Consider the following 14020-nt stretch of genomic DNA (forward strand, 5'->3'; position numbering starts at 1 on the left):
CTGAACGGGGCTGTTGTTTCACATTTGACAAGTGAAACATGGTAGGCAACAATAACCTGGCTAGAACAGTAGATTAGTACATTTGTGGGGGAACGTAAAGGTATCTGCATCAAATTAGTACAGGGCATTTTTATTTGGTTGGAGCTGGAAGGGCATCCGCTGTGTAAAACATATGCTGGATAAGTTGGCGGTTCATTCCGCTGTGGCAACCTCTGATTAATAAAGGGACTAAGCCGAAAAGAAAATTATTGAATAAAAAATTGTTATTTGCTCATATCTATTGGAGAAAGAAAGTGCAGACACTGGACAGGGACAGGTCCTACTGTGTCAATGTGTCAAGTGTGCAGGCATGCTATAAAATGTATTTGAAAGACTGTGCATTTATAGTGTGTGGCATATATTTATATGTGGAAAAACTAAACAAATTAAAACATCTCTATAGTTTTGGATTCAAACCTGTACAAGAGCAGCTTATAGTGATGCTATATGAAGCACACTTTCCCATCATTTTTAAAAAGCTATGTAAACACAGTTACATATACGTTTTCAGCCTGTTTGAACTAGAGTTATTATTCAACAGTAAACTTATGCTGATGCACAACTGTCAGGGATGCTATGTGCTCTAGCAAAGTGGTAAATTCTTGCTGGCATGTTTAATGTGTGAATGCTGCTGAATCCTGCTGTGCACCAAACAAGCAGACTGAGACCAATAGAAAGATGTCAACAGAATGAACCCAAAAAGGACATGGTGAATGGCATGAAGTTTTATGTTTATTAATTTGTTTTAATTATCCAGTAAATGTAACGCAGTGGCGCAGTAGGTAGTGCTGTCACCTCACAGCAAGAAGGTTGCTGGTTCGAGCCTCGACTGGGTCAGTTGTCGTTTCTGTGTGGAGTTTGCATGTTCTCCCTGTATTCGCGTAGGTTTCCTCCGGGTTCTCCGGTTTCTCCCACAGTCCAAAGACATGTGGTACAGGTGAATTGGGTAGGCTAAATTGTCCGTAATGTATGTGTGTGAATGAGTGTGTGTGGATGTTTCCCAGAGATGGGTTGCAGCTGGAAGGGCATCCGCTGCCTAAAACATGCTGGAAAAGTTGGCGGTTCATTCCGCTGTGGCCACCCTGGATTAATAAAGGGACTAAGCCGAAAAGAAAATGAATGTATGAATGAATTATCCAGTAACTGTAATTTCTGTCTTAATATGATGTCTTAATGTATTCGACAGGCTGGGCTTAATGCATCCATGAACAAATTGTCATCGTACCTTAAGATCGTTGTTTTTTCTGTCTCTAAGTAACCACTAACACTTAAAATCAACACTTTCACACTTAAAAATATTTTTTTGCACGTTACACATAAAAAAGTACTGAAAACTAGAAGTGTTCTAAAGAATTGTTGATAATTGTTGATGCATGCAGATAGCAGAAAGATAGCTTTTATTCATTTTCATAAATAGTTTTTTTTAATGCAAAAAGAAGTCTGTTATAATTCAGTTACATTACCTTTGTGATGTCAACAAGTGGTTTTTAAAAACTCAAGTGCCCGTAAATGACCATATTATGACGGGTCTAATAGCGCGCGCAAGATTGCTGTATTTAACCAATCTGTCTAAAATGCTGTTCGGATTTCATTAGAGATGCGCGCGGTCCCTTAAGGCCGGTGACTACATAATTCATACCGAGGGGAGTGACTTACAGCCCGTGCTTTTCCTGCCTGTATAAAACCTGAAGTTCCACTTAAACTCACTTACAGATGGAGAGACCCAGCCGCGTAGTTCACAGTCTAGTGAAACCGACGTGACAGCAGCACAACCCAAAGCCCAAAGCCTCGCTACTTTCCTGCAGCATATGTTGACAGCTCAGGCTTAAGTGTAATCATAGATCCAGGTGAGGTGATCTGACGCACCGGTTTTTCCACGCATCTTTGAGTGTGCGCGTGTTCAGCCCTTCGGCTCCATGACGGGACTGTGTGCGCTCTGGTTGACCGCGCTCCTCGCAGCATTCGCGCGGCTGGCTGAAAGCGTCAGCCCTGTGGTCCGCTGCGAACCATGCGACGACGGGGCGATGGTGCTGTGCAAACCGCTGCCCTGGGATTGCGCCGAGCCGGTGAAAGAGCCCGGTTGTGGGTGCTGCTTGACTTGTCCGCTGACCGAGGGCCAGGCGTGCGGAGTGTACACGGGGCGCTGCGGTATCGGGCTGAGCTGTCAACATCGCCCCGGGGAGAGCAAACCTCTGCAGGCTCTGCTGGAGGGACGGGGCGTGTGTGCGAAAGCACCGGACAAAAAGCAAAGCGGCAGTCCATCTCACGGACACGGTGAGCGCGAACGATTTGTATGCTAATACTGTACAGCCCTCATTACTTTAAGGTACCCTACTACATGCGCAGTGCTATTTATTTAATGGCTTTAAGGCAGTCAGATTTTATGTCTGTTTAATTTCTGTCTGCGCACAAACGACGTAATACTTTGTAAACAAACTTTTGTATTGACACTCATTCAATTTTATACGTTTGACACAATGGTAAAATATGACATTACTCGACACAGATCCGAATGGAACGCACTTGGGCAGCCTAAAACTGTTGCTATGGTTACCACTTACGACGAAGGCGATTTCTTCGCGAACGGTAATTTAGGCGCATGTCTACTAAATTGCATACTTTTTGGTTTGGTTTCTAAACTTGTAAATATTTATGTTGCGAACGCATGTCAATCGCGGTCAGGCTAGTATTTTGGATACCTGATGATCAGCTTTATCAGACTGTAAGGAAAGAACACCAAACTTCTTAAAATGTCGTCTTAATTTGGTTTAAGATCACTGCGAAGCTTTCATTTTTAGGGTCATCCACTTAACCCCAATCCTCACTTCACAGCCTGTGGATGAGTGTCTTGGGGTGTGTTAAAACTTGTAGACTGATTTTCCTGGTTCAATTGTTCCAGAATAATACAATTAGTTCTGGTTCACTGTCATTTTTAACACACACACACGCACACGCACACGCACACACACACAAAATAAGAATTTTGTGACTGAACATATCAGACATCCATAACAAAACAGTGTTGTGGATGTGCTCTTATCTGTTCTGTTTGTGATTGCATCTTAGGACATTATGCCATGTTTTTGGTTCATTTAGATTTATTTGCTTTGTGCTTCATTTGTGAACTGAAAAACAGCTCTCCATTGGTCATAGTCAACTTGTTTGGTGTGCACCAGGGTTTGGATGTTCACACTTGACATGGGACAATATCCGGTTTCAAGGTTTATCAAGGTTTGGAAAAGTTAAGGTTTTAAAACTGCCAATTTTTTTCTGTTATACCATTTCAAGGTATATATGTAAGTTGTTGTTTTTTTTTTTTTATGAGTATTTTATTTAGTTGTTTAGGGCAACAATATCTCCATCAGAAAAGGACCCTGTACATCAAAAGCTGCTGATCAGCCCATGATTCGACAAAGATTTGAGAAACAAATCACTTCTAAACCAACATCCAGCATGTTGCAGAGCTGAACAGTGCAGTGGCTTTACTTTATATCCAAATATAAGAAAGAGATTCAAAGATGCCTTTTCAAGTTGTATGTGTTTATGACATCAAAGACTTATCTTAATTATTTATACTTATATGTTTACTGCTCCAAAATACTTAAAATGTTTCTTAAAATAAAATATATTATGTTCAATAGAGGAAAAAGAAATGAAGTTGTTGTTTTTAATCCAAGACATTTAAAAAGAGCATTTTTAGAGCAGTAATCACAAAACTGTGAAACCGTGATATTTTTATCCAAGGTTATCATACCGTCAGAATCTTATACCGCCCCATACCTAGTTCACACTTCTTCAAATAAGTCACATTAACAATGCAATTGCACTAAAGTTTTCCAATGTATGAAGGCATTCTGTAACATCCCAACATACATTTTCAACACTGTTGCACAGTTGTGTGAGTTTAATGTGCGCTTCATGGTTAATATGCTCATAGATTAGAAATGCCTCTGTGCTCATTGTCAGTCTTTCACTCTAGGGAGGTTTGGGGCTTTCTTTACTGCCTATAAGATGCAGCAACTAACTACAGCTTCACTGCACTCATGCCACTACTTTACATCTATTCTATAGACACAATCTTTCCAAATAGACTTCTCCACTTTAAAAAATATAATGTACATCCAAGACTACAATATGCAGAAAGATTTAAGGTTGTCAAATAGCATAGACAAACAAAATACACAACCCATGTTGAAATCTCAATGTGTAGTATTTTCAGCATGACAGCACATCGTTCCTGTTTTTAACAGTGGTAAAACATCCCAACAGCGTTTGCCTGAGGAGAATAATTTTAATTATTACTAGTAGGTCATTCTAAACAGGTAGGCCAGAGTTTCAGAACACCAGTATGACGCAGCGACCTCCAGCAACATGCAGTCGTCGTGAAGTCCAGCCACCATGAGACGGCCCCACACTACTGCCGTTGTTCTCAAGGTTTAGCACTACAGCAGTCTCTCTATGCTGTTTAATGTGTGGTATATGTGAAAGAGAGAACCAGAGATGGAGAGAGAAACAGCTCTGTGTATCTGTGTGTGTGCACTAAAATTTGGCTTCTCCAACCCAATCGTTAAGAATGCCACATTCGTTTATATATAGTCCCTGCAGAAGAGCGCAGATTCACAGTTTTGTGAATGATGTTCTATAGCTGTTTACTGGCTCAGGGAGTCCTGAGCTCTCCATTGAGAGCATCAAAAGTCAAGAAAAATGACACATCTTGGGCAAAGTTCCTTTTCAGTTTTCAGTATTTCAGACCAAGTCTGCCTGTGCTAAAGCTTTTATTGTGGATCTCTTAAAATGCATATATAGAGACATCACCTTGCTGCAAGAAAACAGATTCATTCAAGTGAATTCCTTGAGAAAGGGAAGGCTGCAGAGCCACACAACCAAAATAAGTGGCATTCTTGGATATAACTGACGTCAAGCAACCAGAATGAATTTGTTTTTACCCTCTCTAGTTATTTGAGAGAGCCGCAGTGGTGTGTTGAAGCAATCAACCATGACATTGTCACACACACAAAGGCTATTGTTAGGATTCAGAGTCACTTTTAAAAAGCAGTTTGGGGGCGCCAGCTGTTTTACAGTAGTGCCTTACCTCATGTTTTCTCCCTCTGCTGCCCTTTCATTTGAGCCCATGGTGCTTTTTAGTTCTCCTTTCCCATCATACCACACTTTATGGTAATTACACACTCTGGCCAACCAGAAAGCAGGCTCCATTGCCATGGTGTGCATGGCTCCACCCCATGGCTCTGCCACACATGAATTATGATATTTTTGCAGGGCCTGATTGGGCTGGTAGCAGTGTGGCCCAGCTTGATTCTGGGTGGGAACGGTGGCAAAGCAGGAGGAATGAAAGATCATGAGGGTATGAGTTATGGCTTTGTTTGTGCGTGTGCAGTTATATGCTTAATTGTGTGCATTTCTCAGAAGAGGCGGATTCGGTTTTGTTTGTAGCCTCAGCCATGAAATTCACCTGCTGCAGTTGCATTAACTTTTAAGAAAAAACTCAGCATCTTTTTACCCCCGCATTCACATTCTGCCTGCTTTACCATAATGCTAAATTGTTTTCTCATTTGGGATTGAACAAACATGTCATGCTGATTGATTCAAAATGGGCTACTAGGTTCTGGGAAAAGTCATAAAAAGTTCTAAAAGTTTACACTAGAGTTAAATATTGATGTTTTCCATGTTCCTGAATTAGATGGCCTTCCATTCCCTTACTCTGCCTTGGATTTGTTTATGCAAGAGGTAAGGCCTGTTTTACAAGGAAAACAGGCTGCAACATGTTGCACATGCTATTAGCCACACTGTTGTTAGAGGTCATTGCAATTACTTGCCTTATTCGAGTTATGTTGCAGAAGTTGCTGTTATTGTTTATTCTGTTGTTGTTGTTTGTATTGTTGTTTTTGTTGTTGTTGTTATGTCATTGTCAATGAAGGCATAGCTTAATTCTGGTTTGGACTGCTTCTATGGCTAAAGAGGAGTGTTTGGTGTGCCAGAGGTGCGCACTTACTCACATACACACACAGACTAAATCTGTTTTCACTTTACGCTTCCTCTCTGGTGTACTCTAGATGCTATCTCTACATTTCTAATGCAACAGGGGAGAGCTATTAAGAACTGTATTGGTAAACCGCACTCCCCGCATCTTAAAGGGCACCTATGGTGAAAAATCTACTTTTCAAGCTGTTTAGACAGATGTGCAGTAATAGTGTATAGACCGTCATATTGGGGTGATAAAAACACAATCAGTCCTTTTTTTTTAATTTAACAACATAAAAACGGTGGACCAATTGGAGCGGTTTTCAGACCGACCGCAACTTGACGTAGGAGTGCGGTCCCCCCACCCACCGAATTGATTGACAGCTGCGCGTATTAACATGTCCCGGTAGTCACGTCTATAATCATATCAACAAGAGAGGACGTGCGCAAAGCAACTGGGAATAAAAGGTCTGTTCAGTTCGCTAGGATCATCAATCATCATCAAATGTGATCAAGAGTGAGTTTTACAACTTTAAAATGTTTTAAAACAGTGCACATGTGTAATGAATTACAGCCATTTACTTCAGATTCACTTCATCAGCAAAGCCGCGTGTCAGAACAATTATAAAGAAAGATGCTTTAATCCCGCTTTGTGGACGTTAAATCAGGTTTATTTTGTACATTAACACAACAGATATTCATACAGCAGTGGAGATTAACCTGTATCCTTTCACATTTGCGTGCAAAAAGAGTGCAAAGCTAAAGCTAAACGCACGCTGTCTGTGTCTATGCGTGTCGTGTACGCGCTGTGTGTGTGTGTGTGTGTATCTGTGTGTGTGCGTGTCGTGTCCACTTTGTGACTGTGTGTGTGCGTGTGGTGCCCAAGCTGTGTCTGTGTGTGTGTCTGTGTGTGTGTGTGCGTGTCGTGTCCACACTGTGTCTGTGTGTGTATCTGTGTGTGTGCGTGAACTTTGTAACAATATTGTGTGTGACTCATCATAGCAACTCTACAACAAATACTAATTGGTAAAGTTCTTACTGTAGTATTTCTCACAAATGTTACATGAGATCTTCTTCCTTAATGTCTGTCTGTTGTCTAAATCTGCCGAGGGAGGAGATTAAGGCATGCAGAAAGGCACGTAGAAACGGTGGGTGGGGAGGACTTAAAGGAGCAGTACAGCAAAGCAGCCTCCTGGTGCAAAAATGTATGAATTAGAATTTAATAAAAGGTATAATAAAAAATCTGATGGGTGTTTTGAGCTGAAACTTTACAGACACAAAAGACTCATATTAAATCTGAAAAAAAGGGTAACCTAGGTGCCCTTTAAGAGGTGTAGTAGTGACAGATTCTATAGGCATTTAGCATACTTTTTAATGCACCCATCTCCCATGCCTCCCATTTCTGGTTCAGATACCTTTCGGGGCATGCAGGTTGAGTAGGACCAGAGATATTAAATTGGTGCATGTGATCCGGACATGAGTAAGTGTTAGGAGGATAACTGTGGCAGAGACCAGCTATTGAGAGTTGTCGGAGTAAACTTAATTCCCCTGATCTCTTGAGCTACACTAATGACAGATGATAGTTTTTGCAGTCTTTTGTGTCGATGTTTGTGCACCGGCCTCTTTGCGATAGATCTGTTGCGATAGTTTTTTTTTTTTTGTTCGATGTTTGACGTCATCTTAACTGTAAAATGAAAAGAGGAAGAGAAATAAGCCCCTTTCATGCAGTGATACTGGTAAATATCTGGAAAACTTCTGGATCGACTTTACCGGTGAATTGAAAAAAGACAAGAACCTTCCGGAATTTTTCCGGAAAAGACCATTCACACATGTATTTGTAAATATAGAAGGAGGTCGGGCTTTTGTTGATGGTTTCACTTTTATTTAAAGCTTAAGTATTCATGCAGCTGCTTTGTCCCAGAGACATCCAAAGGCAGAAGCGTGAACCGCAGCTAAATGTTTACACATTTGACTACATTACAAATTCTGTGGATGGATAAGTATTGTGAACAACTTTGATGAAAACATATGGAGGAACACTTTTGCATGTCGGGATTTAGCCTACATAATATGTGTGTGTGCTGGTGCTCACCGGAGCACTTTTTAACGTGCACACACGTCAAGCAACTGCAGCAGAGGTTGAAGGTAAACAAACAGCGTTTTATCATAAGTATTTTATCGATACTTGTTCACACAGTTGGCATTAAGAATTATCTAGAACATTATCTGACTAACAACTAGCAGCTAAATTTGTCTGGAAAAAATATACAAAGGCTTTTATTTTCATTAACAGCGTTGATGTAAATGCGTCTGAATGTTCTGATTGGCTGGAGTAGATGTGTCACATTAGCGCGTTCTAAGTGCGAACGCGATCTGTCTGGGAATTTTCAGTTTTTTTCAAAAAGGGTTTGTTCACACATGATCCCTTTGAAAATTGCTGGTAACTTTCCAGAACGGTCTGTATGTGTGAAAGGGGCTATAGAGTAGCTCCTCCACATTAAATAAAAACTTTTGCCAATTGCATTTCATATTTATCACAGCTCTGCCAAGTGAGTGTGGTTGAGCTCAAGTGCATCAAATGAAAAGCAAATGAGAAGCGTCATAAAGGGGACGGGGCATGTCAGATTCTAGAGAGCATTTGATTGGTCAAAATTTGAAGAAAAACTTAAGTATGAGGTGACGTGAAATAAAATTGTTGATCAATTTAGGCGGAAGTGACAAACTGCAAGCTATAGAGGTTTATATAAATTTTATATTTTCTTAACACCAATTTTGTCACTGTTTTGCAGTATACTAGTAGCTAATAAGACATTCTTAAAACTAACAAACAAAAAATAACATTAAAAAAATGTTTCTCAATTGTATGGGACATTTTTTTAATGAAAAATTATATTAAAATTTTTTATATTATATTTTTCCACAAAAAAATTCTGTCACAAATGTTTTAGTCGATCACACTGCCAGTGTCTGCTTTCTGTTGGAGGCAGGGCTCAGGCTCAATCTCCACACACACACACACACAAACTGATAACACGTGCTATCTGAGGAGATTGTGTAGGCCGAGAGAGCTTCAGTTGTGAGTTAATTCAGCGTGATTTTGCCAATCACAGTTTTTCTTAATGCAAGTTAATCGAAAAGGAATTGTGACTGAATGACAATTCATGCTCCCTTTGATTAGGCAAGATAATGGGATAGTGGCCACCCTACAAGGCTATAGCCCCCCTTAGCCAAAGTGTAGTGCTACCACTGACTCAAATATATGCAGCCATTAAACACACAGAAGAACCCTGCCTCACAAAGTAAACACTGTAAATACTTTTTAATCGTACTATAGTATAAAGTATGTAAATCAATTATGAACTGAAGATTTCTATAAATAACTACAGCGTATATGATACCACAGTTTACTGTATACGAGAAAAAAGGTCGCTGGTTCAAGTCCTAGGTCAGTTGACATTTTTTTTTTTAGGGGTTTTCACCTTTTTTGGGATAGGACAGTGGAGATTGTACAGAGGGGAGGGATCAACAAAGGACCTCAAGCCGGGAATCGAACTTGGGTCACCGCCATCACCTCAGTGCTATGTGTCGACGCACTAACCACTAGGCTATTGGCGCCGACCAGTTGACATTTCATGACAGTTTACATGTTCTCCCCTCATGGGTTTTCTCCAGGCCAAAGACATGGGGTATTGGTGAATTGAATAAACTAAATTAGCCGTAGTGTATGCATGCGAATGAGTGTGAATAGATATTTCCCAGTACTGGGTTGCAGCTGGAAGGGTATCCGTTGTGTAAACCATATGCTGGATAAGTTGGCGGTTCATTCTGCTGTGGCTACCCCTGATGAATAAAGGGACCAAGCTGAAGGAAAATGAATGAATGAATGTTTACTGTATAGACTGTACGTATACTTTAGTATTTATTAGTAAAATCTAAAGTTAAAACAATGATATACTGTAGCATTCAGCAACTAAAGAGATGTAAATACTATAATATTTACAGTATATTACATTATACTTTAGCACGGTTAAAAATTTACTTTAAATTACTGTAGTATTTTTTCATGCTGGTTAACAATTAAACAAGCATTGTTTAATTGTGGTGCTTAATTAAAATTAGATCTTGTAGCAGATATGGCCTCTGTGTGACTCTTTAAATGTCTAAAATGACTTTTTAAACATGTACATTTTAGTTCTTGTTACCTTGCACTTTTTTGGTAACATTCATTATTATTATTATTATTATTATTATTATTATTATTATTATTATTATTATTTATTTGTTTAGGATATATGTTTGCACATTCCATTTCCAATGCCTAATTATTAAATGGTTAAAAATATTAAGAATAAAATAGTCTGTTTTCTTTGAAAAAGTGTACTTGTATTATTGTGCTATTATATTGTTACACTTAGGGATGCAACGATTGACTGATTTCACTATTAGCCACAACCGGTTAATTGATCGTAAAGGCTTCTCAACACCGTGTTTCTGCACAACTAAACAAAGTTATGCTAGCTGTGTGCTAGTTTAAAGTTCCAAGCTTTTACACAATACGCACGCACACTGGATTTAAGGCTGATTTCATCTATGGCTAATGCTATTAACTAAGGGCTGTTCACATATCCCGTATTTTGCACACGCAAGATTGTTACTTCCAGTTGAGGGTGAATTTTCAGCAGTCTTTTACTACATTATTTACATACAAATATTTTTTTTTTTATTTACTCTGATTTTTTTATTTTTGTTTATTTGTTGTTCTGTCATTTATTTTCAGTGCTAAATTATTAGTTATGTTTAAATGCCAAAACCTTTTCACTTATTTTTAGGTTAAAAGAGAAATGGCCTATTGTTTATTTTTTTTACTATTATTTTGTGCTTACTGAGCAGCAATAAAAAACACTTGAAAATATAAGGAGTTTTCATGTGATTTTGAAATTAATGAATGTATAATAATCGTGATAACCAAGCTTATTCCTCAGACTATAATTGTACAACCAAAACCTATAATCTTGCATCCCTAGTAGGGCTGCACGATTAATCGAAAAAATATCACGATCTCGATTCGACCCTACACACGATCTTAATTCAGCTTTTTCTACGATTCAGCCAGGAGAGGTCAGGAGAGAAGCAAGGCAGTCGCACAAGTCTTCACAGGAACATTGACACCTTCAAATGGCATTAAAAGTGTCACATACTATTTATAAGGTATAATTCACCCAAAAATATCATTTCTGTCTTCATGTAATGATTTCACACTTGAGCTGACCGCCAGCTGTTTGTTTACTTCCGAAATCTAGTGTTGCCAGATGTAGCTGACTGTTTCCAGCCTAAAACCTGCTAAAAACTAAAAGGCACCACCCAACAATCTGTAGTCTCGTTGGGAGATCACAACTGTTGTAAGCGTTGTATGTGGAGAACGGGGGCTATGGCACCTCTTTGGGGGATCATAACAGGTTTATAAGTGAAGACCGGGGCTGGCGGGCATGCCGTTACAAAACCGCCCCATTTTACACTACCCGCCTATGTCATTTTTTACCCGCAAAAATAAATTCAAAACTGCCCAATCTGGCAACATTGCCGAGAACGCACGCGTGCCCGTCTATGACGCCTACTTTAGTGAACAGAAGCTGCATAGGCTGTGGATAACAGGTAATGAAGTTGTAAACAACGTTGAGTTTGTAGCATTTAAGCAACAGTATACCTACACATAGGCCTATTATTATTACTATTGTTTTACCATATGTTTGAGAATTAACAATAATAATAGGCTAATCATATTAACCTTTATTTTACATTTACAGAATCGTGAGAAAGAATGGTGATCTTGATTTTAAGCAAAAAAAATTGTGATTCACATTTTTGCCAGTATCGTGCAGCCCTAATCCCTAGTTACACTGGCGTTATATATTAAAAGTTTGGCGTCGTGAAAATCTTAAAATGACAATAATATTGTTTATCACAATAAATTTTGCTGCAATATATCATAGATCAAAAATTAGATATCATGGCAGGCATGCTGACCTCTAATGCTGAAATCACCACTTTGAATCCCATTCTGAGTTTAAATACCTGAGAGGTTACATTCACAATATTCGGATGTTTCTGTCTGACTTGCAGTGGACCTTCATCTATCTCTCCTTACCAGTTCTGCCCCACCACCCTCTTTAACAGCCTCTCTCTCTCACATTCTATATTTAATGGCCCATATTGTTTGTCTTTCTTTCTAAATATCTCTTTCTCTTCAGCTCCAGCTGTTTATTAGTCTCTCATTCCTGCGAGAGCTCTGCTTTGTTTTGTATGGCCAAAGACTGAATATTTATTCAACAGACAAGGGCTGTAAAACCCCAAAAGGACAGCATGTTTAAACAATGCCATAATTCATCTTCACCCAGCAGTTTCGCCAGGCATTTGTTGAAGCTGACAAATGCACTCTTTACTGGTCAACCACTTTGCAGTTTCCATGCAATTTGGGACCTCGTGTTCCAAATGCTCAGATTTTGTCCACAATAAATGGCTGATCAAAATCACATACAAAATACTGACGTTGTCTGTTGGCTAGCTTATTTCATTTACCTTACTGGCAGGTTTTCTCTCTTATGGCTTAACTACACTAAAAACTACCCTCTGGGAAATGTAGCAAGCTAAGCTAAAAGTTACTTGGAAAAAGTAGCTTAGCTACATCAAAGCTATTTTTGCAGTTTTCATTTTTCAACCGAAGAAACTTAAATCCAAGTCAATCAATAAAACTGTCAATGAAACATATGAAGCATAGTGGTTCAGTTCAGTTATTTACTGTAGTATATTATTTACTATAGTACATGACAGCAAAAACAAACAAAAAATCCAATAAAACTAGGTGTTACACATTTAAAATACTGTAGTAATTTATAGTAATAGGAAATATTTAGGAATGAGCATTATATTGTGTATATATATTTACAACTCTTCATGAATGAACAACACTACATAATGTAGTATCATTAGTAACTATCATGAACTAATAGTAATTGCCATAGTATACTTTAGCCTATATATATATATATATATATATATATATATATATATATATATATATATATATATATATATATATATATACACACACACAGTTGAAGTCAGAATTATTAGCCCCCCTGTTTATTTTTTTTTCAACACAACACATTTCTAAAGTGACAGTAAATAATATTTTACCTGATATTTTTTAGACACTTATTTACAGCAGTGACATAACTAACTAGATTAACTAGGTTAGTTGGGTTAACTAGGCAGGTCAGGGTAATTAGGCAAGTCATTGTATAATGATGGTTTGTTCTGTAGACTATCGAAAAAAAAAATTGCTTAAAGGGGCTAATATTTTTGACCTTAAAGTGGTTTTTACAAAATTTTAAACTGCTTTTATTCTAGCCGAAATAAAACAAATAAGACTTTCTCCAGAAGAAAAAATATCAGACAAACTGAAAAAAAAAGCATTAAAGTCATCTCTTTTAGCTGTAATTTGCTTTCAAAGTATTTTTACAGTTCAGTTTTAGCGATCTTCATATTTACAATTGCGCTCCCTTTTAGTGCACGTTGAAAACATTGATGTAATTTTGAACACAGCTGTGGCTCATGACGAAAGCTATAGGTGGCCTATTATTTAAAAGCGGAATTTATGTTACGTCTCCAAAGCTTCAAAAAAACACAGCATACGTTAATGCTTTTAATTTATAGTAGGTTATTTATTAAGTATCTGTACTGTATATGACATGGGCCTGTTGGTTAGAACATTTCTGCAGTGGTTTGCATGTGTCATATTGTAAAAGTAGACTTCTCAAAAAATAAAAAATAAAAACTAAAAAAACAATATCCTACATAATAATAATAATAATAATAATAATAATAATAATAATAATAATAATAATAATAATAATAATAATAATAATAATAATAATTAGGCAACGCAGTGGCGCAGTAGGTAGTGCTGTCGCCTCACAGCAAGAAGGTCACTGGTTCGAGCCTC

General features: G+C 38.2%; 1 protein-coding gene across 1 annotated transcript in view; it reads left to right on the top strand.

The window, feature by feature from the left end:
* The first annotated feature begins 1732 nt into the window (after nt 1–1732).
* Nucleotides 1733–14020, top strand: part of igfbp3 (insulin-like growth factor binding protein 3) — a 33366-nt gene continuing 21078 nt past the window's right edge. The window contains exon 1 of the mRNA XM_056480739.1: nt 1733–2313. Within this exon, the coding sequence (XP_056336714.1) occupies nt 1956–2313 (358 nt within the window). The 5' untranslated portion in view covers nt 1733–1955. The remainder of the gene's footprint in view (nt 2314–14020) is intronic.

The sequence above is a fragment of the Danio aesculapii genome, chromosome 20, assembly GCF_903798145.1.
Source record: "Danio aesculapii chromosome 20, fDanAes4.1, whole genome shotgun sequence".
NCBI classification, from domain to species: Eukaryota; Metazoa; Chordata; class Actinopteri; order Cypriniformes; family Danionidae; genus Danio; species Danio aesculapii.